Source organism: Arvicanthis niloticus, chromosome 10 (assembly GCF_011762505.2).
Source record: "Arvicanthis niloticus isolate mArvNil1 chromosome 10, mArvNil1.pat.X, whole genome shotgun sequence".
NCBI classification, from domain to species: domain Eukaryota; kingdom Metazoa; phylum Chordata; class Mammalia; order Rodentia; family Muridae; genus Arvicanthis; species Arvicanthis niloticus.
In genome coordinates, this window is record NC_047667.1 from 69,754,249 (window position 1) to 69,778,107 (window position 23,859).

The window sequence follows — 23,859 nt, forward strand, 5'->3', positions numbered from 1 at the left end:
AATAGTAGTGGTAGTTTTAACGTGACATCAATATTAAATATAATACCAATGATTGGTGAAAAGCATGTATGTATGTATATATATATATATATATATATATATATATATATATATATATACACATGTATAAATATATATATTTATATGTATGTATAAATATATATACATATATATATATTTATGATAGCTCTGGTAATTTCCAACTTTCTTAAGTTACACTAATTTCTTTCACTATGGTGCACATGTGTGTGTGTACATGCATGTGTGCATTTATGTGTGAAATGTTAGAAAAATACTTATATTTTGAAATACAAAAATGAACATGCACATTATTTAAGAAAAATAAGTATTTTGCTGAATGCTTAACAAGAAAATTAAGGCTTTCAGAATTCATTTATATTTACTTTTACAAATCACATTACAAATATATACTGTATTTTTAATTTACAGACTAACACACTGAGTATACATAAAACCTCAAATAGAAACACAGAAAGTGCCAATATACACTAAGCAATGCCCAAAGATTATGCTCTAGTCTTAAGATGGTAATGCTATTTTGCTGGTGAGCTAAGATCTGTCCTCCTTTCCACAAGGCATCATCCAGTCATCTAGTTCTAGCTGGTGAAGAAGCTAAAGCAGCAGGAATAGATCATCAGATCATTTCATGATCTGATTTACTAATCTGTATTTTCTGAATTTTATTATGTAATTTTTAATGATAAAAGCAGCACAAAATTTGCCTTCTCAAACATGAAATAGGTGTCACAGAAGGAAGGGCCATATCAAAGTTTTCATTTCTGGGATACTGACATAGTAATCCCAGGCTGGGACTCAGTTGTGTGGCTGGCTGCTTCCTTATCATGGGCACAGCTGGTGTTAGCATTCTGTCTAAACTCCACCCCTCAGTTATTTGGCAAAACCAGGTAGGTTTGACCCACTATAAAAGTGGCTCCTTGCCCCCTCCTCACTCTTGCCCTTCTCTTCCTCTTTTCCTGCTTCCCTTTCTCCTTTTTTCCCTATTCTCTTCCCTCCTATTTTTCCATGTGCTCATGGCCAGCCTCTAATTCTGTACTTCACTACTCACTCTCTCCCTACTTTTCTTTGTCTCTACTACCCTCTTAAGTCTCCTCCCCATCCCCTTACTAAACTCTATTCTATACTATACAGTTGTGTGGCTGGTCCCTCAGGGGGGAAGGGATGCCTTAGCATGGGCCCGCTGAGACACTCCCTTCCCCCATACCTCACTACACCTCCATAGAACATATTCCTCTTCTCTTTATCTTTTTATAAACACATCAGTTGGCCTGCGTATCCCCAAGTTTCCTGTCCATGCAACCCTTGTCCTTTGATCACTGTTGCCCCCTGTGACTTATAACATGTATCTCAGAGATGCTCAAACAGCCTTCCCCTTTTAGGCTTGAAAAGTTTCTCTGCATAAAGCAGGATTAAGCCTTCTTGACTTTACCTCACCTTTCCTATCCTTGAAAATGCTTTATCCTTTCTTCTTTACCTTTACCTGAATATCCCTTTCATTGCTGCCTCCACAACTACACTGAAACATATATAGGCTATTTACCACCAGCTACAGAATTTCAGGCTGAAAGTGTCTCATATTGCCAAACATAATAAGAATAAAAACATTTTTAAAGTTTGAATCTATGGCGATGTCTTAGTCATAAATGCTTACCACATCACATGTGCTAGCCATTGTTCTTTCAACTTGACACATGCTAGTGTCAATTCAGAAAGTGCCCAAGCAGATTGTCCTATGGACAAGTTTATGGTACATTTTCTTATTGGATTTCTGATGTGGGAGGGCTCAGATAACAGTAGGTGTTGTCACCTCTGGGCTGGTGGTTCTTAGTAACACGAGAAAGCAGGCTTCACAACCAATGAAGAGTAATGCAGTAATCAGCACCCCTCCATTGCCTGTGTATCAGCTCCAACCTCCATGTCGTAGTCCTGTTTGAATTCCTGCCTTAAACTGCATTTGATGATGAAATGTGTTATATAAGTTCATCTACAACTATTTTTTGCTCAAGTAATTGAAACAAAATAAAAGTTTATTTTGAAATACACAAGGATCTTTAAAGATCATTGTTTAACGTTTTTCATTTTGTACCTTTAAAGGCTTATTTTTAATTAACTGTGTCTTTGTATGTTCGTTCTATGTTGTTTATTCATTTACACTTTGTAAGTTATGATCTAATTTTAGTGTTCCATAATTTGATGTGCTATGACCTTATAAAAGATTTCAGTTGTGCTAGGACCTCAGATAATTTGCAAATATGTGCTTTTGCAGTGCAAGTGTGAAAATTAGAAACACTGGCAAACTACTAATTTCTGTTATTGGACTCCTACAAACACTTTGTAAGTGTTAGTAAGGTGTCCATATAACTATCATTTACCCATTTTACACTCATCATGTACTAAAACCATAACACATAGAAAGCACAAATTAAATGGGACTGGTACTGAACATAGATTTTTTTTCTAGCCTTTATTACTGATAAATATGTGGATCATATAGACCCCATCTTCAATTTTTCTCAAGTACAAATACTAGTATACAACAAGCCTCTAAATCAATTTGTTGCATGACTTTTAATAAAAATGTAATTAACTGCATTCTGTATCTTTAATTTCCAGACAATGTACAACAGATATCTTCAGTTCATGTTTATGTACAAGTTTTTAACATTAACGACAATGCTCCCGAGTTTTCTCAATTCTATGAGACTTATGTTTGTGAAAATGCTGAATCTGGTAAGGTAAGATGAGATCACAATAGATCACCAAAATCTGAGCAACAGAGCATTTCATATTTTATATTATCTAAATATAATATATAATAAATGCCAACAAAGGCTAAATATTATATATTACATAAGGTAAATTATTTGGGTTTTAAACCATGTATTATGTATGTACATATATAATTTTATTATGAACTCTTTAAAGCTTGAAAAATTAAAGAATATTACATTCCTGTATCTCTTCAATGATATTTTACTTCATCAAAACTTAAGTCTTTGTTATGAACAAAGCAATCTAGCAAGAGACAGAAATAACTGATTGATAGAACGTTATCCTTCCACAGAATTTTTATTTCCAAGTTACAAATTTTTCATTCTATTAACTTAAAACATGATGTTTAATGATTCTAATATAATGATGTAATAAATAATAAAATATACCAGTATATAAGAATGCCAAGGGTAAGTGGTTTATAAAGATGAAACTATTCAATTATAAATATATTATGTATATATAATATAAATTATAAACATATATATTTGATATATAATGTATATTATATATTTGATATATAATTATATTATTTTATATATAATTATATCTATTTATAGATCCTATATAATTGAATACAAGATCCATATAAGTATGTATATTTCAATACACATAAATACATGAGATAGTTTGACACAGAAGCAATGTTTTCATTCACACTATATGAAAGACTAACAGGGACAAATTATCTAGTCTTCTCTTTCAGATTTTCATCTCTCAGGAGACCACACAACTGAATGTGTGGTACATATAGAAGAGTAGATGTGTATGTTGTGGCATGGCACATTTCTCAATTATAAGTATTTCAGAGCAATCCTAGCAATTAAAATCTGAATCCAATGAATGTGTGCAACAGATCAGAGGGTAAGGTGATTGCCAGACTAAACATGAGATTACTATAGCATATGACATATTATTTTAACTGAAGAACAGAAGATGGAATTCTAAACACCACTGACTCCTGAGCAGCAATGTCAAGATTTATTAAGAGATAATTAGTTAATGAAGTTCTGTCCTAGAAACTGTTAGCTAATTGATAGATACCAGTTAGATAACGAAAATCACATAGAAATAACTATAGTCAAGGAAAGTAATTTTTATGTTTGACCAGAGCAAAAATACAAACAGAGAAACATATTTACTGATTTCATTTAAAGTTTAATACAGAATTATGAATTTCTATGATTATATTTTTAACTATAAATCTTTATTCTGGTGGTAGTAAATATTTATATTTCAGAAATGTTGAATCAAGAATCCTTTCTATATATATCTAGCAGCACAACAAGAAAAAGATTAAGAATGTCATACAATATTTTCAAAAGCAGTAAAAATTTGGGAATAAAAGGGGGGCAATTAGCTACTGAAAAATAAAATCAGGGTGTGTATAATATATTCAGGGAAAGTCCCATTAGGATGAGACAATTTTAATAAAGTCCTGAAGTAGAAAGAGAAAGGAGAGTATTGAATTCCACTGTTATCCATTGGGTTGGAAGAATAAGTTGTCTAGGACTGACACTGACAGCGAGTAGAGTAGATAGGAAACTGTAACAGAGGAGTGCCCCTGTGTGTGGGTCAGTATCTAATAGAATCTGTAGTAGGTCCCAGAGATAGAGATAGCAGTCCAAGCCATGCTACTTTGTGTGCTTAATACCAACAGATTTTCCCTCTTTGAATAAGCTCTGAAATCAATAGTGGGTTTAAAAAAGAATAATGGAAATATTTCCTATTGTTGTCTAAACCTGCACTTAAGTATTGATGTTCCAAAGAACAGGTCCATAGCAAATTGTATCCTCTGCTTCTCAGCATACAAAAGAAGGGCTGAAGAGATGTTACAATAGGAAGATATTGAAGTAGGTGGTGGAAGCAATAGGATTGATAAATAAATTCAGAGGGATCATCCAGTGCATGTAGAGAGAAGAAATGTGTTTTGCCTGATTGAAGAAAAATATATGAGAGAAATTAGGTTAAGAAATAAAGATTTCAGTTGCAAATTTTTAAACTGTTGTGTAATTTTAAATTAATATTTTAAATTGTGTTGATGTCCTGGACTTCAATATGGAGTTAAAGGGAAAGGTCAATGGTGGGCATGATAAGGTTAAATGTATCAGGCATTTGTGAGACATTATAGACTGTGTTGTCTAGAAATTGAGACAGGGATAAACTAATGTGAAAACCTTAGGGAAATAGAGTGTGATAACCTAGAAACTAAAAGTATTAGGTAAAAGAGGAAGGAAGAATTTTCTGTTAAATTTTCTTTTCATAGGTTAGGGGAAAGTAGTAAAGTTCCTACTGAGTTTAACAATGCATTATTTTACAAATTTTAAATATTTATAGCTAACACAATATGCTATAGAAATATAAGATATCTGTAGTTAATAAAGAATAATGTATAAGAAAGAAACAAAAAATATGAGGCTGGCTATATGTTACAGTAGGTAAAGCTGGTTGATAAGTCTATAATTCAAGTTATATCACAAACACATGAAATATGAGGATACATGTATATAAATATACATACATAAATATTTACCTCCAGATGCATGTCGTGGTACATGAATATTCCTACCACAATGAATACATATTCATGTCACCAACCTGAGTGCCAAAACTTGTGCTGACAAGGACAACAATAGGAATGCTGACATGGACACAGGAGAGTCTATAAGAACTTGACCCCACAAAAAGAACTACAGACTACAAAGGAATGCTGAGAGTGCAGGAAAATAGTTACCCTCAGGCAGAAGCAAGCAAACCCGTTGGCTACCTGACTTCTTAGTCGACCCTGAAACTACACAACTAACATTTAGTCTGAGCAGATTGTACTGACATAATTCTGAATATATAAACAGACATAGGCATAGACATAGACATAGACATTAAGAATTATTGAACAGAGGCCATAGATTTGATCATATATGGGTGGGAAGAAAGCAAAGGAGGAAGTTATGCAATATATTATAATGTAAAAATATAAATAAATAATTTTAAAGACTTAAGAAACAAACAGATGAGACAAAAGGACATGTGGTTTTGATTAAGAGTGTGAAGGAGCCTTAGATTCTCTGTTCTTCTGTAGTACAGAAAATCTCTGCAGAAATCCTAGTGCCAACTGGTACTGCAACTGGGGCCTTAATGAGTCCTTAAATGTTAGTCTACCAGGGGTCCTGGGAAGAAAAGTGCAAACTTCTCCATGTTTACATTTCAAAGGAGTGAATGTGCTCCAGGTGCTTGAGAAAGACAGCACAGGTTTGTTAAATAGGAGAGTATGGGAGACATATCAACATTGAAAAAAAGCAATTAACATTTTTCAATTTAATTTAAAAAACTCTTAAATTATTCACAGTACCACATTAAACATGACCAGGTGGTCCACTCCATTCAAGGTCATTCTCCAATACAGAGAAATGTACATGGCTACCCTGGGATACCCAACATTGTGAAAATTAAAGTTTAGTCATAATAATAATAGTAACTGTTAGACGAACACGCTCAGCTTAGACCAGACCACACTAGACCAAACAGTTTCAAGTTGGGTTTATTCAGGAGATAGCGCAAAGATGGTGGTGGGAGGGAAAGAATTAGAGGAAGAAGATGGAAGAAGAGAGGAAGAGGAGAGCGAGGTCAGGGGGTTCTGCATGTTTTATATGGGCGGTGACATAGCCTCTCCAAGATAAAGGTGAGGTAGCCAGGTGGATTCTGCAAATGTATGACGGTTGCCTTTGTAACGATGTGGGCGGTTGCCTAGATGTGATGTCACTGGGTTCAGGGCCTGATACCAGCAGTAACAATAGTGCTTTAACATAATGAATTAAAAAAAAAAAAAAAAAGTGTTAAAAATAGGGACAACAAATTTTTTTTACAGGAACCAAGCAAGGAAGTGCTATGTTAAATCACTCTTGGTCAAGTGTTTATATAATGTAAATGTGGTAAATACATATTAGTTAACATGCAATTTAATGATTTTAAAAAGGAGAACAGCTGTATTGATATTTTTCTATTTAGGTTTATGTTCAACCATTAAAAAATAGGTCAATTTATTTATATTTTGGTACACCATTTCTTTACTACTGATCACATTTGTATATATCCTATTTTAAGCATTGTAAATTTAGATGAGTACATCTTATTTATGGTGAAATAAAGTCATGTTACTATGTATATATAAAGACAGAAGCAGAATGGAGTGCCATTGGGGATCAACTCTATCTCAGTACTTTGGACCTCGACGACTATCTTTTTTTCTAAAACAGAGAAATACCTCTTTCCTCTTTACAACTTAAATTATCATGCAGAAAAGTGAGGCTTTTGAGGCTTTGTTGTGGCTCAAAGCTCAGGATGGGGATCTAACATAGCCAACATTGAGTGAGGTAAGAGAAAACAGTGATTCTCTTAGTAAATCAGTGCCCATTACCTTTGCCAAAATATATCCACTATTGTGGATTTTGACAATAGTTTATGCCAAAAATTTGGAGATGGAAATAAAGAACTATTACCCATTTTTCGGTTCCCCACAAAAGTTATTTTTCACAAGGCGAGGCATTTAGACAAAAGCCACCTCAGGGTCTTGAAGGAAGTTCATGCTTCTTAAAATATGAGAGTCCTTATCCTGGCAAGAGCAACATGAAGCTCTTCATTAACATATGACTGTGTTACCTACTAACTTTCAAAGTCACTGCTAAACTCTAGGCTCCCGCAGTCTCTGTTTATAAGTTCAAATGCTTTCTCCAATTCCCTCTTAATCTTGTAAATCTTTCTTGTCACTTCTCCTTGCTTTCCCAGGAGACAGCCTCTGCAGATTGGAATAAACTTTTCCCTTTTCGCCCATAAAACAGTTTTAGTTTCTTTGCTGTGCCCCTTTCCATTCATCGGGTGACCACGAATAGATTTGCTACTGATTGGTAAAGTTTGAATTGACACTAAAAGAGCATTTCTTCTGGTGCCAGTGAGGTTCTCCAAAGTAATGTTAGAATGTGTTGACAAAGTGTTGGACCGAGAACAGATATGGGAGAGGCAGTTGCCTGCTGTCTCCATAGAATAACAAGAGACTAGAGGTGATGGATGGGAAGAAAATTATTTCAGGAATATAGAACATAGAATTAGACTTACATGAGGGAGAGGAATATTTTCCACCAAACATTGTCATAATGGAGCACAAGAAAACCTGAAGTTATATTACAGGATCCACTGTTATTATAGTAAGTTCAGAGGAGACTCGGGGACTCACTTAGAAAACTCTTCCAAAGGCTGAGTTTAGAGAAGTCTCGTGTAGCCTAAACTGCAGTATAATTTTAGACAGCTGAATGATTTTTATTATATCACCTAGAAGGGTGGCAGGTGCTTCCTCCCAGACCTAAACATTACCCCCTCCCCATGCTAGCCAGATTAGCCCAAGCCATACAGGTGTAGATTTGTATATCAGCACCTTGGAGCCTTTTTTTATCCTTAGTGGTCCTGAGTGATGAAGGTAGCCACACATGGTGTGGGCCCTTGACAGAGTTGTTTAGGCTGAATGCCTCATCTTGTTTCAGAGTATGGTACTTACAGCTCCAATATAGCCACATATTCTAAGAGGGATACTCAGTGAAGAATAGGTTTGTTTGGTCTGGAGAAGACTAAGGTCTTTGGGCTTCTCATGTAAACTGAAGCTGGGTTGTTTCTTTCTGCAGTTGCAGAAGCAGGCTGCTTGGGAGTGTAAGCTTACATCTTGAGCAGCAGCCAGAGGCTGGCTGGACAAAAGGTGAAACCACAAAGTCTATTAATTTGTATGGTAATCATGCACGAATTTTCATAATGAAATTACATTCAAATATTTGACACATTCAGTGCATGTGTATAGTATCACTCTATATTTTACAAAATAAAAAATAGACATGCAGAGTAGTTGAATTAGAATTATTTTTATATCAAATTAAAACAAGTTAACATTCGTTTATTTTTTGAATTTCATCTAATAGATAATGCATATTAATCTACATGTATTAATACATATGTTACATATATGTATATAATTGCCATAATCTATATTTAGATTAATATATTAAATATATAGAGATATATAATACATAATGTATAAACAATGATATAAAAATCTCTATAGAAGGCAGAATAGCACTATAAGGTGCTCACAGTATAGTGTTTGGTACATTCTCATTCTGACTGACCCTAGTAACTATTTACAAAATGAAGTTAGTGACAGAATTTATTCCAAAAGCTCACTGTAAATATTAGTGAAAATTATATATATATATATATATATATGTACATATATATACATTTTAAGTTATATATATATAACTTAAAAATAATTATACAGAGGAAAGCAAATGTACCATGTCAAAAATAACTTGGACAAATTCTGCTCAGAGAACAAAAAAACATAAAACTTGGAACTATCGAAATTTGCCATAAATTTTTAGGATTGTTGCTTTTACTTGATTCATAGAACAATGATTAGTTTGTGTCTACATTAAATCTTGTATTTTATTACTGATAACCTCATTAATTTCCAAGGGCTCAATAGGGCTGAGCTAGGTAAATATCATAGTTTAAATAACTGAACAAGATTAAGGATAAACACGTTCTTAGACTGTTATTTGCACAGTGAAATGAGGTATTTTCATTGTTACAGTTTAAATACAAAAAATATGAGCATATTACTGACAATTTCTTAAAGATTTGTTATTTTAAGATGTATACACACATATATTTATATACAATATGATATATAATATACAACATGTATATTATATAAACTAATATATTATATGTATATATGATTTGCATAATATATACTCAATGTTGAATGCATTTTTAATAGAACCTCAGATAGTCTAAGGAAGGAATGTATCAATGGGTTTCTATTTTTAAAGTTTAACAAGAAAAAGTACAATGTTATTTGAAATCTGCCTATTAAGCAAATATAAATGCATCAATGTTTATTTTAAATTGAGCTCATGTTATTTTTTTCTAAGAGGAAGAATGCATTTTGATTAGTTTTAATTAAAAGCATAAGAAAATATATATAATAAAACAGAACCCAAACAAACAACAACAGCAACAACAACAACAAAAATGTCCTATCAACTTCTGAATCATTCCTTTACCAATAATAAGCATTTTCAACAAGTATGACACACAACCTCACAAAGAAGGATTGTTGTTGTACATTCCATCAAAGTAAACATAACTTTTACAATTTGTTTTCAATCTTGCTTCACTTTTACAAATAAACACAGTAGTGTGTTCAGTCACAATCTGAACAACATCCTTTGGTAATATTACTAGAGATAGTTTTCTTGATGAGCATGTAACAGAACTGTAGAGAAGAACAAAAACCTCTTGAAAAGCTGGTCCAGATGTGCCTGCAAAGGGATCCTCAAAGTGTCTCAGTTTAGAAAACCTGCGAGTAGCAAAATATGAACTGACAATACTATAGTCTTAAACTACTGACTGGATTAACCTAAAGGCAATTATAAAAATATTTTCTGATAAAAGTACTGCCTTGCTATCATCTATTATTATACACAGGAATTGAATAAAATGTTTCTATCATATATTTAAATAATTATGATTTAATTAGAAACAAATTATGAAGAAGATATAATTCAGCATGGCCATATAATGTACCAATTGCTTTTGTTTTATTGTACTCTACTCTTCATGTATGTGGAAAAGTAGCTGTTTTTTGAAGTATAATTTATCAATTTAGATCTGTATCTTAAAATCAATGAAAGTTTCATATAAAACACTGTTTATGGCATTTTGCTTATAGAAAAGAGAAACCAATTTACTTTAATCTTCATAATCACATTCTTAATGTGTGATCATGACTATATCCTTTTTTCTGAATGTAATGACGAGTATATGTCCTCATAAAAGAATTAATTGAAAACTGGTATGCTTATATCTGTACTTCTATACAGTTTTATAATCTGAGATATATATCTGAGATATATAATGACACTTATTTTCTTGGAATGTCTTTCTCTGTCAAAGGCAATTAATTATACATTGCCTGTAAGCTTTAAATGCATCCTTTCTGAAAATCAATTACAAAACTCATTACTTTAAGAAATAAGCTAATAACTCTTCAAAATATGCATATACAAGAAGTCTATATCATTATGACTGCATCTGTAAATCATAATGACTGGCAATCAGATGAAGACTAAGGAAGAAGGAAGTAAGGAAGAAATATAGAGGTGTGTAATATCTTTAATGACGATAAGAAAATTAATTAAAAGTATAAGTAATAATAACATTGAACAATTTACAGTTCCAAATGATAGCAATCAACTTTCTCCATATTTTTCTAGACAATTCAGATCATCAGTGCAATCGATAGAGATGAGTCCATAGAAGATCACCACTTTTACTTTAATCATTCTATGGAAGATGCAAACAACTCAAGTTTTATGCTTATAGACAATCAAGGTAACTCCTCATCTATAAGGGTTTTGATGCAATCAATGATCTTTTATTCCAATGGGTTTTTCTAACTGATTATTTATTGTTCAGGCAACATGATACTACTGAGAAACAAAACAAAAGGGTACTTGGCCAAAATCGGAGAATGATCTCAAAATGAACTTGAAGGACACTGGATCTGTTCCTTATACTGCTTCAAACTAGAGAAGCAGAGTTGAAAAATCATTAGTGTGGGGCCTAGAGATGTAACTGCTTTGCCTGGTTTATGTAAGGCTATGAATTTGTTCTATTACAGCTACATTTAAAATAGAAAGAGATGTAACTGCTTTGCCTGGTTTATGTAAGGCTATGAATTTGTTCTATTACAGCTACATTTAAAATAGAAAGCTACACTTAATTATAAGATACTGGAAAGTCTGAAAAGCTCTCAAATATTACTATGGTTGTGACATCATGTGTCTTTTCATAATTGTCAGAGTCAGTTATCAAATTATCTGAAAGATTTAATTATCAAAGTAAAAATGAAGAAGTAATGGTATATACTTAAGTTATAATGCTTTGTCCAATTTTCTGAGAAACTGCGAGACTGATTTACACAGTGGTTGCACCATCTTGTAATCCCACCAACAATGGAGGAGTGTTCCTTTTTCTCCACATCCTCACCAGCATCTACTATCACCTGAGTTTTCGATCTTAGCCATTCTGACTGGTGTGAGTTGGTATCTCAGGTTTGTTTTGATTTGCATTTCCCTGATGACTAAGGATGTTGAACATTTCTTTAGGTGCTCCTTGGCCATTCGAGTTTCCTCAGTTCAGAATTCTTTGTTTAGCTCTGTACCCCAGTTTTAATAGGGTTATTTGGTTGTCTGGAGTCTAATTTCTTGAGTTCTTTGTATATATTGGATATTAGCCCTTTATTGGATGCAGGATTGGTAAAGATCTTTTTCCAATCTGTTGGTTCACGTTTTGTCCTGTTGACAGTGTCCTTTGCCTTACAGAAGGTTTGCAATTTGATGAGGTCCCATTTGTCAATTCTTGCTTTAGAGCATAAGCCATTGGTGTTCTGTTCAGGAATTTTTCCCCTGTGCCTAGGTATTCAATGATCTTCCCCACCTTCTCTTCTATTAGTTTCAGTGTATTTGGTTTTATGTGAAGGTCCTTTATCCACTTGGACTTGAGCTTTGTACAAGGAGACAAAAATGGATCTATTTCATTCTTCTACATGCTGACCTCCAGTTGAACCAGCACCATTTGTTGAAAATACTGTCTTTTTTTCACTGGACAGTTTTAGCTCCTTTGTCAAAGATCAAGAGATTAACATGACTTAATTATGAATAGATTACATAAACATAATATTTAAATATCTTTCTTACCTCAAAACACAAAGATTTTTATCAATTGAAAAATAAGTATTTTAATGTTAGTATTTTCTTTGGAAAGGGCAGATTTGCTGCTCCTTCTGAGTAGGAGTGATAAATTATAATATCTTTTGCTTTTTCATTATCTGTAGGCAGGTTTTTGCCCATTATATAGATGCATATTTATTTTTAATACCTAAAATTTGTGAATTTGAAACATACTTGGAATGAAATGAATCTTTTTTTCTTGTTCTTATCAATTTGGTTTAATAGATACAAACATAATTTGTGGTAGTCAGAAGGGGTCCTGGTTCTTTTTCTGTTGCTGTGTTAAAACATTGACTACAACCAACTTGGCCAGGAAAGAGTTTATTTGCCTTACACTCCATCTTGGTGGAAGTCAGATAAGTAGATTGAAGCAGAAATTACAGAGGAGCAGGATATACTGCCATGTTTTCTCCTGCTTGTTCGATTCTCTTTCTTAGGAAGTATAGGCCCATCTGTCTACAAGTGATATGAGTAGCCTGGGCCCTCCAGAATCTACTAGCACAGTCATGGCAGTAGACAGAGCTAATTTAAGCAGTCCTTGCCTGAGGTACCCTTTATGTCATCTTGAAAAGCAAGATTAATTATCATAAAAGGCTATTCAAATGTTAAAACTAGTAAGAAACAACAAACCAACACTAAAACCTAGAAAAGGAAAAGTCCAATTTTGAGAGAAGAAGACCATGCAAATGTCATTCTGAATATTTGGGATTTACTGAAAATATTCTCATACATGAAAGTACTTATTGTTCATTTTTATTAATAGTTTGAAGTTTTACTAATTTCTATAGTATTATTTTAGTGAATGAATTAAAATGACAAGTAAGAAAGAATGTTTTGGAATTTTATATGAAATATGACTTGGAAAAGTTACAATAAAATAAATATTCTAATAAAATTTTTCTCCAAAATTGTATTATTTCTTTTTCTAATTAGAATATATATTATTTAAGAGCACATGTTTTTGCAATTAGGTTACTGAAAATCTTGCACATATCCTGTATTTGTGAAAGTAGTACTCAGCACAACTCATTCAAATAAAACTGAGAGCCTCATTATAGGCTTAATGCTAACAGTTTCTACCAGTAGAGACACATTTTCTTTTCCGTGCACTATTCTTCCTGCTATTTTTCAGGAACGTTGGAACTGATTCAAATAATTAATTATATAATTCATATATGTGTTGTGTGTGTGTGTGTGTGTGCTCCAAATGATTTTGTGCTGGATATTTTAATATAAGACTTAGGTTTTACTTGCACAGATATGATTATATTTAAACACCTTTGCCTATAGTACCAATATTTTACAGATTTGTTTTATACTGTTGAAAAAAGTTGTGACTATGGGTTTCTGTTTTAGATAACACGGCTGTAATTCTGAGTAATAGAACTGGTTTTAGCCTTAAAAAAGAGCCTGTCTTCTACATGATCATCTTGATTGCTGATAACGGAATCCCATCTCTTACAAGCACAAACACTCTCACTATACAAGTCTGTGACTGTGGAGAGAGTGGAAACACAGAGACTTGTGCTGACAAGGGACTTATCTTTATCATGGGATTCAAAGCAGAAGCAATAATTGCCATTGTGATATGTGTTATGATAATATTTGGTAAGTCATATTGAATGGTACAAACCTTAACTTGCAAAAATCACTACAAATATGTAAAGGAGGTAATTACAAAAACTGTTCTATATGTGTTTATTTGCACTAAATGTTTAAAATTTAAAACAAAATATAGTTGTTTTTAATAAATGTTGATTTCATAAATGCTCCATTTAATATTAGAAAATTGTTTCTTGGGGGTCTTATATTATTATGTGTTTACATTGTCACTGTCTTTATGTAAGCAAGAAGAGGGCATAGGATATCATTACAGATGGTTGTGAGCCACCATGTGGTTGCTGGGAATTGACCCCAAGATTGCTGAAAAGCAGCCAATGCTAACTGGTAAGCCATCTCTCTAGCCGAAGTCTGTTTTTGTTTTTTGGTTTTTTTTTTTTTTTTTTGAGCTGCTTTGTAGTACAGTATCTGAAATTATATAATAGTACTTATGATAACTATTTAAATTTTAATATAGTATATCTATTCAATTTCTACTTTTAATTTATTTGAAAACTGTATATAATTTGATGATACAATATAATATTTCATTGCAGAACGATCATGTGAATAAAGTTAACATAATTATGATCATCATTTATAATTTTTTGTGTTGAAGGCACATGATTATTTTAATAATTTAAAATATCTAATATTTTATTATTAACTATGGATATGTTGCTATGCATGAAGGCTTCAGAATTTATACTTTCTAAATAATTGTAAATATAATGTTTTCTGGGACCATTCATTCCATAAAGGGATTTTCTTAATTTTTGAAAGTCAATAATTGAGTGGGTAGCTGCAGGTAGCAGTAGGGAAAATGAACCTTAAAGAGCTAAGAATAAAAACTCAGATCAAATTCACTTTGTTAACCTGAATCACAACTTTGAGAAAGTTGATGCCTTGTGGTTTTTTGGTAGCAAATGTAAACAAAGTATAGTTTGGAAAAAAATGTTTCCTGGTTTCAGGCAATCACTACTACACAAGGAAGTCTAATAACATCGAAACTCAGCTGAGGGTATATGTTATTTTTTTTCCAAGAAGATGAGTTCTAGAAATAGGCTAACTAATCTAGCTTCAAGCCCTTGGGAGTGTCGGTCCATCAGATAGGGAAGTATTTGGGCTATTATCCACCTCTGGTTCTGGTTGTGGGAGTTTGGGAAATCTTAAAAGTATTCTAAGTGTCATTTAGATTTCTAGCAGTCTAGTCCTAATCATAGATGTTTGATATGGCCTGGTCCACTAGATAACACAGATCACAAGGCTGTTAATTAATTCTACCTTCTATTGTTCTGAATGAAAAAACAAATTTTATACCCAGTCATTTAATAGGAAAGCTCTCCATTCTTAATGCTCTCATTAAATAACCTTCTCTTTCTCTCACAGTCCTCTCTCTTTCCTTCTCTCTTCCTCTTATACCTACTCTCTATTTCCCCCCTCTCTCTACACAGACATACACACAGACACACACACGCACACACTCACAACCCATAGTAATATAGTAATTTGATTCCTTAGTCTTATCTATCATGAATAAAGCTAGAGTGCGTATAAAAGTTAGATGTCTTGAGCTGCATTGGTGGCTCAACAGTTAAGGGTATTGGTGCTCTGGCATTGTTGCAGAATTTGCGTTTCCTGTACACACAAGTTCCCAGGGCTCCCATCTGCTACCTATAACTCTGGCCCCGTAGAGATCTGATACCATTTTCTGGTATCCTCAGGCACCTGTATACTGACTTACAAAGAATCAGGTATAATACTCATATACATAAGTTTTACACAAATGAATATTTATAAAAATATTTCAGGTATTAATCAACATATTCATTTCATGCCTCAATAATCAAATTAGTATTTCTTTATTAATGCTATAAGATTCTGAGAATACTTAGTATTATATCTTTTTTAACTGTTTGATAAAATTCAGTTCAACAATATGATGTCCTTGAGTTTTCTTCTTTTTCATGATAGCCATATAGACCCAATCTCCTTTCTTGGTTATTTATCCTAAAGATTTCTCATTACTCCTAAGTATGGTCTTGATAAAGAGTATGGTCTCAATATTTTTTTTTCAAGAAACACTACCCAGTATAAATCTCATGGCTGTAATTTTAATAACATCACTTCATATTTATTTCCAAGGTGGTAACATGAAATATTGAGGAGGCACATATGATCAAAAGCTAAGGAAGGGTTGATTATTGTTGATACTCAAACACAAACTAAAAAATGTTGCATTTTAAAAGTGTTCTATTACTATATATTTTTAAAAATGATCTCCAATAGAAGCTACTGAGTTTGACTAATTGGTAGTATGATTAGATACTTGATAATTTCGAATTTCTGAAATTGCTCCTGTCATAGAAGCCAATAAAAAATATTCTTTCATATTGTTTTGCCTGTTGTAATATTCTCTCTTCCATAGTTATAATATGATACTCCTATACTTTTTTCTCTGTTTTTATAGATAATTAATGATAATGTATGATTTTCATAAAAATAAAGCCTATCAGTAAAAGTTAAGCTTTTATAACAAAGTCAGATATAAAGAAATTTTTGGCACATAGCCAGACACAGACATACACACACACACACACACACACACACACACACACACACACACATATATATATATACATATAGTTTGTAGTCTCTATAAATATCACTCATGTATATAATTGTATATTAATACTAACTTCAAAACTAATTGTACCATAATTTTGCTTCAAAGTATATCAAATGTTTCCTTTCTGAATTGTCATAAGCATGGATCATTGGTCACTAAGTACATTCATATTGAAAAATATTCCATTATTGTTCTTTGTTCTGTTTAACATTGAAAAAAATTAAATTACACTTTGAGTTTTAACTTGAGCAAGATCCAAAATAGTTCACTCTATTTTCATAGCACATACCTCTCTAAACCATCAGCCATTATGATGGCTGTATTTCATATATTATTTTGCAACTATTACTTATTTCTTTAGAATTATCGAGTTTAGGGTGATGTCTTGAATATATCAAAGAAAAGTATTACAAAATATTCACTATGCACCATGATTTAGTTCTTTTTATTTGTCCATCTTTCAGGGTTTATCTTTTTGATTCTGGCTCTGAAACAGAGAAGAAAGGAGACTCTATTTCCAGAGAAAACTGAAGACTTTAGAGAGAATATATTCTGCTATGATGACGAAGGTGGTGGAGAAGAAGACTCAGAAGCCTTTGATATCATAGAGCTGAGACAGAGTACAGTCATGAGAGAAAGAAAACCACGGAGGAGCAAGAGTGCAGAGATCAGAAGCCTGTACAGGCAGTCCCTGCAGGTGGGCCCAGACAGTGCCATATTTAGAAAATTTATCCTAGAGAAGCTTGAAGAAGCCAACACAGATCCATGTGCTCCCCCCTTCGACTCACTTCAGACATTTGCCTATGAGGGGACAGGGTCATCAGCTGGCTCTCTGAGCTCCTTGGGATCCAAAGCCACTGATCAGGAAGAAGACTTTGACTACCTTAATGACCTGGGACCTCGTTTCAAAAGATTAGCATGCATGTTTGGTTCTGCAGTTCAGCCCTACAATTAAGGCTTTCCAATATCAGCATGCAATAAGTATTAAAGTATATTTAGATGAAATGACAAGCTTTTGAGAGAGTTTCCTACTCTGGCTTTCTGTCTGCCACAAGACCTGACTTGTAGAATTATGATCTTTGCATGTACACACTTATGGTGACTTTGTATTCAACACAGAGGTTGGGAGGAATGCTACCAATCAGAGTTGACATATTGCTGCAAAGAATGAGTACTGCAATACTGAGATGGTCATCTGGAATATTTCGGTGTAACCCAATGTAGATTGTTAACAATTCTGAAAGACAAAATGAAAAATGTGCCAAAGGAAGCTATTCACATTGTTTTCCATCTATCCATTCTTTTAGAAAGTAAGTATGAAGCCTCTATGTGTTCTAAGCTCATGATACTGTGCAGAGATCAATTTTAAGAACAAGGGCAATTCTGGGTTATTTCATAAAGACATACATGTATTTTTTAATATAAATAACCAGTTTTCTGATTGAGATCTTAGGCATTATTTTATTAGGAAACTTTTAAGATATTTGCAGAGATTACTCTTTAATACTCCAAATTTGGCTCTGTTTAATATATGTATTAATCAGAGCTACATAGTAATTTGTGTTGTTTGATTATACTGAGTTTGCACAGAGATGGAAACCAAGAGATATGCTTAGGGGCTTTTATAGATTTTTTTTTAGCAACTCCCAATGTCTACCCTTTTCATGTAAAATTACAATAAACAAATACATGTCAACATTTACTTGTGAATAAATTATCACAAGTGGAACTGATGGAAATTACTGTAATTTTTAAGTACATTTTGCTTTATACTGAAATTGAGATAGCTAAATAACAGCTCTACTGGATTTAAATTTTAATTATTATTTACCCCAAATATTATAATCACCTGCACTTTCTACCACTATTCACACAAATAAAAACATGATGCCAAATTCTTTATTTCTTTTCTGTTATAGAAGCTTAGCATGTGGCTTATTACCCAGTGTCATTTTAAAATTATTGAATTAGAAATAAGAAGCAGTGGAAACTTCTCATTATAGCATTATGGAGGAACTAAGCTGTCTGTCATAAAACTTGAGTAAATTAGGCTACATTAGGCAATAGAACACAATATTTTAAACTGACTTTTAAAAAATGTTTCTTACTATATCCAAATCAAAATGGAGTTCAAACTTAATATTTCAATTTGAAATAATGTATTGAACACAATGGTTTTAAAATATATAATGTGTCCATTTTTATAGTACATGACCTTTAACTAAACTATGTATATGGATATAAAATATTTCAAATAATTTTCTATGTAATAAGGCAGTTGAGTGGCTATATTTTTCTTTGTATTCTGAAACATATACACCTGTAAACATAATAAATGGAAAGAATATTAATTTGGAATAGGAATCATTTTGTTTGTTCCACAAATATTACATATAAGATCCTGAAGCAATCACATTTGACATACGTCAGTTAAGATAGTAAAGTAGCTGAGACATTGCCTATTATTGTAGGTCATTACACATCAATAGTGTTATGCTCTTGGCAGAAATAAAGTACAAAACAGAAATGTTAAAAAGGAAAATGTAAAACCTATAATTCACCTGGAGATGTGTACACTAGAAATTTATTATTTCTATCACAATGTCCTACTGTAGAAAAATATTACAAAAATTATAATGAATGAAATTACTCTATAAATGGCTATTTTGTAAACTATAAAATAAGTGTTTTGGAACCTTTACTGTAAAACTGGAAAGTCTGATGTACAAAGGTGATTAAATACAAAATAAATGGAGTAAAGAAGTTAGGTCTCGGGATTGTAGCAGGAATTTAAACCATACCTTCCCACTCCATATCTGTGTGAACAGCTTATACATGATATAAAATATAGAATGATTATCACTTATGAACAGTTAGTGTTTGCATATTAGTGAAAAACACACTGCAATTTATATAGTGATAAGATTGTCCAATAAAAGATATATTCAAAAAGGAATAATTACGTTCATAATTGTAGAAAATATGTAAAACTTTTATCATCCTACAGAGTAATATCTAATATTAATAATTCATAAATTCCTAGAAACAATAATAAACCATATTTGTAGTTGTTTCTTTTCTTATAAATCACAAGTGCCGCAAAAAAATTCATCTTTTCCATGTTGAACACATTCTCTGATTTTAGAGCAGTTTAATAACATTTAAATTAACATCGTCATGCATATGTTCCAATTTTATGTTAATAAGCTCTTTGTCCAACCCTCAATCTTATATAGAAGCCTCTAATTGCAATCCTTTAAATTAAGCAATATTTAAAGATAATAATAGAATTAAAGTATATAAACAGTACTAAGTTTTTCAAAATAATTTTGTGCCACTTAACATGATTGTGAGCTAATTTGCTTTAATTTGCATAACTATGAACTTGAGGACCCATCTAATCTTTATGAACTTCAGTTTATAATCTATAGAGAAAGGCTGAATCTCCTTATTTGCATCATTTGAATAAAGAATAGACTAAATGCTGAAAAATAAAAGAACTATGTAGATAGTGACCAAATGTAAAGACTCAGTCAATGACAGAGCATCAAGCTAGCATCTAACTTATGATACTGTGATGCTAAGCCTTCTTTTTCTTTCAAGAAGTGGCCCCAAAGCTTTTTAACATCTATGACAATAATCAACTATGTTCTGAACCATCCAGCATTTATTACTCCGTCTTTGCTTGTGCATGCTTTTCTTTCTTTCTGTCAATGTTATTTGAATCTCACAATGTCACGTTATCTGTCACTATCTTCAAATGTTTCATTTTATTCTTCTCTCCTCACAGATTGTATTTCATGAGTAATGATTTACTTAGGAAGATACACGGACTATTAATTTACTTTTAGTAGTCTTACTTCACCAATGCTTAAAAATGTACACCACTTAGCTACATAATAATAAATAATAATATAAAAGTATGTAATTTCCTTTTCCCTCCAATCTTAAAATATAAACCATGTATGGGACAGATATTATAAATTTTCTTCCTTAATACTTATCTTAAATAGTTCCCAGCACATAGAAAATGAGCAATAAGTATTTTTTAGGATTGAGCAATGAATTCAAATCTATTTTATTTAGCCACATAAAGAATTTCTATGAATTATTTTCATTGTATATTAAAATATAGTATAGAAGTAATGCTATTCAGAATAGGTCAGTTTAGGTTACTTCTTTGAAATGGAAATTATACACAGGGGACCTGCTCCCCTTTGGAAATTGGGTCCAGAGGCATCCTAGAGAGGTCACAGAATGCAGAGCTGCAGGTAGGAGCACCTGCACACTGCCCTAGGCCCCAGAAGCACAACTGGCAGTAAGGAGCACACAGAGTGCACCTGGCCTCCAGAACCAACCCCTGCAGAAAACCACTCCCCTTCCACCTCTCGCCTGATCCCAGTGGCTGGAGCAGTCACACAGCTGATCTACTCCCCTTTGGAAACTGCTTCCAGAGGCATCCTAAAGAGGTCAGGGAAATAGAAAGAGCAATTTGCAAATTTATTTGGAATAACAAAAAACCCAGGAGAGTGAGAACTATTCTCAACAATAAAAGAACTTCTGGGGGAATCACCATCCCTGACCTCAAACTATACTACAGGGCAATAGTAATAAAAACTGCATGGTATTGGTATAGAGACAGGCAGGAAGATCAATGGAATAGAACTGAAGATCCAGAAATGAGCCCACATACCTATGATCATTTGATCTGTGATAAAAGAGCTAAAACCATCCAGTGGAAAAAGGACAGCATTTCAGCAAATGGTGCTGGTTGAACTGGAGGACAACATGTAGAAGAATGCAAATCAATCAATTCTTAATTACTTGTACAAAGCTCAAATCCAAGTGGATAAAAGATCTTCACTTAAAAGCAGATACACTGAAACTAATAGAAGAGAAGTTGGGGAAGACCCTTGAATACCTAGGCACAGGGGAAAAGTTCCTGAAAAGAACACCAATGGCTTATGCTCTAAGATCAAGAATTGACAAATGGGACCTCATAAAATTACAAACCTTTTGTAAGGCAAAGGACACTGTCAATATGACAAATCGGCAACCAACAGATTGGAAAAAGATCATTACCCATCCTACATCCAATAAAGGGCTAATATCCAATATATACAAAGAACTCAAGAAATTAGACTCCAGACAACCAAATAACCCTATTAAAACGGGGTACAGAGCTAAACAAAGAATTCTGAACTGAGGAAACTCGAATGGCCAAGGAGCACCTAAAGAAATGTTCAACATCCTTAGTCATCAGGGAAATGCAAATCAAAACAAACCTGAGATACCAACTCACACCAGTCAGAATGGCTAAGTTCAAAAACTCAGGTGATAGTAGATGCTGGTGAGGATGCGGAGAAAGAGGAACACTCCTCCATTGTTGGTGGGATTGTAAGCTGGTACAACCACTCTGGAAATCAGTCTGGCGTTTCCTCAGAAAACTGGACATAGCTTTACCTGAGGATCCAGCTATACCACTCCTGGGCATATACCCAGAAGATGCTCCAACATATAACAAGGACATATGCTCCACTATGTTCATAGCAGCCTTATTTATAATAGCCAGAAGCTGGAGAGAACCAATATGTCCCTCAACAGAGGAATGGATACAAAAAAATGTGTTACATTTACACAATGGAGTATTACTCAGCTATTAAAAATAATGAAATCGAGAAATTTTTAGGTAAATGGATGGATCTAGAAATTATCATCCTGAGTGAGTTAACCCAAACACAAAAGAACACACATGGTATTTACTCACTGTTAATAGGTTGTTAGCCCAAAAGCTTGGAATAGTGAAGACTCAACCCACAAATCACATGAAGCTCATGAAGAAGGAGGACCAAGAGGGGATGCCTCAGTTCTACTTAGAACAAGTAACAAAAATACTCAAGGGAGCAAATATGAAAACAAAACATGGGACAGGAACTGAAGGAGGGGCCATCTGAAGACCATTCCACCTGGGTATCCATCCCATGTACAGTCACCTAAGGTAGACACTGATGTGGATGGCTGGAAGTGCATGTTGTGAAGAACATGATATAGCTGTCTCCTTAGAGGTATGCCAGAGACTGACACATTCAGAGGACGATGCTCACAGCTAACCACTGATATGATCAAGGGTTTCCCAATGGAGAAATTAGAGAGAAGACTGAAGGGGCAGAAAGGGTTTTTGACCCCAGGAGGAAAGTAACAATACCAAACAACCAGACCCCGCCCCCCAGGGTCTAAACCACCATCCTGGGATCACATAGGGAGGGACCCATAACTCCAGTGGTATATGTAGGAGAGGATGGCCTTGTAAAGCATAGGTGGGAGAGAAGATTCTTGGTCCCATGTAAACTGAACACAGAGTCGGGGAGGGAATGTGATGGTGGGGAGGGGGTAGTTGGGGCGGGGTGTAGGTTGGGGCACAGCCTCATAAAATCATGAGGACGGGGGATGGGATAGGAGGTTTCTGGGTGGTGGGAGGAAGTGGAGTAAGGGGATAAAATCTAAAATGTTAATATAATACCCAATTTTTTTGAAAAAAAAAAGATGAAAAAAAAAGAAAAAGAAAAGAAAAAAGATATTTAATAACAAAAAATGGAAAAATTTAGAAATTTAGGAGGCAGTTTATGTTACTGGAAACAGTATCATAGAAACAGGAAAATTACACTCTCACAGAAGCACAAGGAGGGGGGATGGGATAAGGGGTTCTTGGGTGGTCGGGGGGGGGGGGAATGGGATAAGGGGATAAAATTTGAAATGTAAATGTTATAACCAATTTAAAAAAGGGAAAAAAAGAAAAGTTGCTAGAACCAACATCTTTAATAAAATGTCAGCCCTCTTAAAAAATTATCTTGATACTAAAACTTGTTTTGAGAATTGTATATTGCAGAATAAATTGCCTTGGTGTATCTACTCATCAAGCATACTGAGCAGACCTGCTCAAACCTCTGATGTCCTGGAATTCCATCTGCATTCAGTGAAGACACA

General features: G+C 33.4%; 1 protein-coding gene across 6 annotated transcripts in view; it reads left to right on the top strand.

Annotated features, from left to right (window-relative positions):
• The window catches only part of Cdh19 (cadherin 19), an 83,625-nt gene extending 63,983 nt beyond the window's left edge, over positions 1 to 19,642 (top strand). For 3 of the 6 annotated variants that reach the window (XM_076941673.1, XM_076941672.1, XM_076941671.1), the window contains 4 exons: positions 2,653 to 2,774; positions 11,130 to 11,247; positions 14,004 to 14,255; positions 17,340 to 19,642. In XM_076941673.1, coding sequence (XP_076797788.1) covers positions 2,653 to 2,774; positions 11,130 to 11,247; positions 14,004 to 14,255; positions 17,340 to 17,830 — 983 coding nt within the window. In that variant the 3' untranslated portion in view covers positions 17,831 to 19,642. The other 3 variants (XM_076941675.1, XM_076941676.1, XM_076941674.1) reach the window with 3 other exon arrangements.
• The last annotated feature ends 4,217 nt before the right edge of the window (positions 19,643 to 23,859 follow it).